Genomic DNA, 5,044 nt, shown 5'->3' on the forward strand with positions numbered 1-5,044 from the left:
TATATATACAAGAATTTATTACAGTACGAAAAAATTAATTACCAAATGTTATTATTAGTTACCAAAACCTCAATTATATTTCATTTTTCTCTTTTTCAACTTATTTCTCTTTTTTCTCCGATTTTTCTATTTTTATGTAAAATTTTAAAATCATAAATATTGTTTTAGATATGGAACGTTAAAATCATCTATCGTTTTATTCTTCTATTTTCGTTACGCATGCGCGAAAACTCGATCTGATTCACAGTTCGGCTACTCGCGATTTCTTTCTCCTTTGAGACTCAAGTCTATATATATTACGTCTATGTTTGTGAACATGTGTTTAGCGTATGCTCGAAATTCACGAGATTCAAGTATCCAACACGAAAATATTTAATTAGTTTGAGTTCGACTTAGCCAGTGAAAATAATTAAATAAGAGGAGATTAAATAGTTTGTTTTTGTGCAATTTATTAAATTATATAATTTACTAATTTTGCTACTTGAAGTCTCAAGCTGATCGGACAAAAGTTATCGTTGCCAAAACGAATCGTCGTTTTTCATCAGCTCTGATGCAACAGTACGTCGCACATTCAAGATTGAAATCTACATACAAACATTTTTACTGTGTTTATTTATGTTTATTGAAGTTATTGATGGATAGTCTTTTAAGTCTCTGACAGATGTTCATAAATATTCAACAACAGAGAGAACGAAACCTCGAAAAAAGGAAGAATTTAAAGATATACAATCGTTAATTATAACAAGGAAGACGGACAAACATGTCTTTACCAAACTCAAAGCCGAATCTTTCGCAAAAAACAAGAGAAGAAATCAAAGCGGAACGCGAAGCAAAGAAGGCTGCTAAAATTGCTGCTAAGGCGGCAAAGATTAATAAGGTAGACAATGCCAAAAATGTAGCACCAGCCAATTGTAAAATCTCAACAAAAGATGCAAGAGCAGATGTAGCAGCAGAAAAAAATAATAAAATAGTAGAAACAGGAAATATTAAAATTAATAAATCTGCAATAGCAGACTGTGAAATCTTAGAAAAAAATACAAAAGCAAATGTAGTAACAGATGCAACAGTTTCATCACCTACAGTCTTGAAGAAAAATGCAATTCAATCTTCAAATGTCCAAAACAATGCATCCGAAAATAAAAATGATGGCAAGAGCAAGGCTGAACTTCGTGCAGAACGAAGAGCTAAGCAAGAGGCTCAGAGAGCTGCCAAGCAACAACAGTTAGCAAAGAATAATATAAAAAGTGAGGAATCCTTCAAATCACATGTAGAAACTGTATCCGAATGTCCAGTGAAGAAAAGTGTCATGAACAATGTAGTGAGGGAGAATGCGCATACTGTTAATTTATTTAAACACTTATATCAAGAAAGAGAGCGTTCTTTATTCAATATTGCCACAGTAAACTCAAATATACATCCAGCGATAGTTAGACTAGGTGTTCAGTATGCTAATAAAGTTATCGTTGGTAGTAATGCGAGATGTGTCGCACTTTTAGCTGCTGTTAAACAGGTGATCCAGGATTTCGAAAAGCCAATACATGAAGATTTCATACGTGGTCTCGAAGCAAACTTGAAAGAATCGCTGAAGTATCTTTGTCATTGTAGACCATTGGGCGTCTCAATGCATAATGCTATGCGCCACCTCACGTGGCAGATGACACAGTTTTCATCTACATTATCGGACGAAAAAGTAAATAATTTTGTAACATTTTATTCTTATCATATATTTATATTTTTAATTTAATTATTCTTCTACAAATTATTCTTTTATACAAATCTGTCTGACTTGTATAAATCAAAGAATTAAATATATATGTATAGATAATAAGAAAAGATATAAGAAATAAAGGGGAATTTAAGAGAATTTGTGAATTGCATGTTCTTTTAATTTAAGTCTCTTGTAGTTACTGACTTAATAGTTTATTGAATATGATGTATTACAGGCAAAAAATAAATTACAAGGAATAATAGACACTTATATCTCGGAACAAATTCAGTTGGCTGACAAAGCGATATCGTTAACAATACAAAGTAAAATATCGGATGGAAATGTTATTTTAACATATGGCTAGTGAGTATATTTTATGATTTTATTTATAGAGTATAACCCACAAATTAAATTTTCTTTTTTTGAAGAATTTTATTATTTCTAAGATATATAATAGTATATTTATTTCTATATTTATATGAATTTTTATAGATAAAGGCATATAACAGAATATTGTTTCTGAAAATAAAATACATTTCAGTTCATCCTTAATTCACAAAATATTAGTGGAGGCACATGCTGCAGGCAAGCAGTTTCGTGTGGTTGTAGTCGATGGTAGACCATGGCTAGAAGGAAAAGAACAGCTGAGACGTTTGGCGAAACACGGGATTGAATGTTCATATATACTAATCAATGCTCTCAGCTTCATTATGCCAGAAGTAAATAATTATGCTCACAATGAATTGAAGAATTTATTTCTAAAAATTTGTTTAATTCATAAATGTCTCAAAAATAGATTTTGTGCATTAGGAAGTTATTCAATATTTACAAAACTGAATAATTTTACATATATAAATGTACAACTTCTCTTTGTTTTAAATATAGATTTGAGAATAAATGTGAAAATATATAAATTCTTTAAATATCTATTTTTATTTTTTAATTTCTATTTATGAAGCTGATTTATAATTTTACTTGTCTAGGTCAGTAAAGTTTTTCTAGGTGCCCATGCGATATTAGCTAACGGAGCAGTAATGTCAAGAGTAGGAACGGCACAAGTTGCTTTAATGGCGAAAGCCTTTAATGTTCCTGTTTTAGTAGCATGCGAAACACACAAATCATCTGAACGAGTGCAGACCGACTCTATCGTTCATAATGAATTAGGTAAATGAAGAGGCAAAATAAAATATAATAAATCGTAAATATCTCTAGATTGTATTTATATGTTTATATATGTATATATATATATATATATATATATATATATATATATATATACATATATATTATTATATTTATTAATATATATATATATATATATATATATATATATATATATATATATATATAAAGATTTGTTATATTTTTTAGGACAAAATATTAGAAAACTGATCAAGGATGGTCTTATTATTAAGAAGCCTGTAGCTGTACATTCGAGAGCTCGAGTTCGTAAAAATACCGAAGCTAGACGCAAAGGTCGTCATTGCGGTTTTGGTAAAAGAAAGGGTACGGCAAATGCACGCACACCCCAAAAAGTACGTATTCTAGTAATTAAACCTGAAACACATAATTGGAAAGCATAGATAGAAAAAAGAGGAATAATAAATTTGAAATTATCAGAAACCAATGTGGAAAAATATGTTTTAAATATGTTTTAAATATGTTTTTAACAATTTCAAACATACTTAATTGATGTTTTTAAATGTATTTTATTAACAATACAGTTTAAAACATGTTTGAAGTATTAAAAATATGTTTAAAAAGAAACAAAGTTTTATTCTTAAAAAAAATAATAATTAAAGTCTTTGCCAAGCCTTTGTCTCTGTCAGAAATGATATATTCTGATATTTGGTTTCTTATAGGTTGTCTGAAATCTATTATTTTCTGTTGTTATTGCCTGTGCTTTTCAATTATACATTAAATCTTATAACGTTATGCTACATTGAATGCATTTCACTTAACATTTATGACACTCGTAAACTTTATTTAATTATTTATTATTAGTTTATCAAATTTCAATCAATTTGAAATTGATACTTGCGAGCATTGCGAATACCAAATTGAACGCACTCATTATTTTCTGTCTCTATCATATTAATAAAAAAATCATTTGTAATTATTTATAATAAATAATTATTATTATTTATTATTATTATTAATTTATTATTATTATTATTATTATTATTATTTATTATTTATAATCAAACATTTGTAATTATTTATATACATCATACAGGATCTTTGGATTCAAAGGATGCGAGTCCTTCGTCGCCTTTTAAAGAAATATCGTGAAACGAAGAAGATTGATAGACATCTGTATCATTCGCTGTATATGAAAGCTAAAGGTAATGTTTTCAAAAATAAGCGAGTATTGATGGAGTTCATCCACAAAAAGAAGGCAGAGAAGGCCCGTGCTGAAATGTTGTCCGATCAGGCTGAGGCTCGACGCACCAAGGTCAGGGAAGCTCGTAAACGTCGTGCGGAACGCATTGCGTCAAAGAAGCAAGAACTATTGCAATCGTATCAACGTGAAGACGATGCTGCAAAGAAGTAAACTGTGCGATGTATTTTAAGTAAAAATTATATAAATAAAATGGAAAAAAATCATTTAAGGAAATCTATTTTCTCTAAGAGTTTGTCCAAAAAAATTAATTCAAATATTTATAAAAATAATTATAAAAAAAAGAGTAAAATAATTCAAAGATTGAAAAAATTACACATTTAAAATGTTTTACAAAATGAGATTAATTACAAGTAGATATTTGCAATTAATCTCAGTTTCAAGAGGGAACGTATTTTGGTCATGTTGTTTTTCTTTTATCTAGATGAAGACGCCAAAAAAAATTTGAAGATTGCTTCTACTTTTTTAAATGAAATTATATAATTTTTTTAATATAATATAATTCCTTTAATTATTTTACACAAGTTTTAATGTAGATATAAAAAAATCAATAGTTTGAGTATTTAACATTTTATATTAACACGTATGTAGAATAAAATATACAATATTTCATAAATTATTGGTTTTCTGATATCTCTATCTAATGTGTATATACAGGGTATCCCAAAAATCACGCATTCGGAGTACAGGATGATACTTTATGCTAAAACAATTTTTTCTTTTTATAAAATTGCGTCTAACAAGTTGCTTTTGCAGAAGAGCAGGGCCCCTGTTCTTGGAAAAAAAAAACGTATGAAAAACTAAAGATATATGGTATTCATAACATATACTATAGTATTTTCCTACTTTTCGAACATGTTTTTTTCAGAAATAAGAGGCTCAGATTGAAGTTATATGAGTAAATGCAAAAATTATTTATCGGACGTCTTTTTTAA

The 5,044-nt window shown here is 28.4% G+C and overlaps 1 protein-coding gene across 1 annotated transcript in view; it reads left to right on the forward strand.

The window, feature by feature from the left end:
• LOC105620865 (60S ribosomal protein L19) overlaps nt 1-4,315 on the forward strand; it is a 6,636-nt gene extending 2,321 nt beyond the window's left edge. Inside the window, exons 3-4 of the mRNA XM_012202339.1 lie at nt 3,080-3,243; nt 3,945-4,315. Of these exons, the coding sequence (XP_012057729.1) occupies nt 3,080-3,243; nt 3,945-4,262 (482 nt within the window). The 3' untranslated portion in view covers nt 4,263-4,315. The remainder of the gene's footprint in view (nt 1-3,079; nt 3,244-3,944) is intronic.
• Nucleotides 4,316-5,044: the final 729 nt, after the last annotated feature.

This window comes from Atta cephalotes (genome assembly GCF_000143395.1).
Source record: "Atta cephalotes unplaced genomic scaffold scaffold00030, whole genome shotgun sequence".
Classification (NCBI taxonomy): Eukaryota; Metazoa; Arthropoda; class Insecta; order Hymenoptera; family Formicidae; genus Atta; species Atta cephalotes.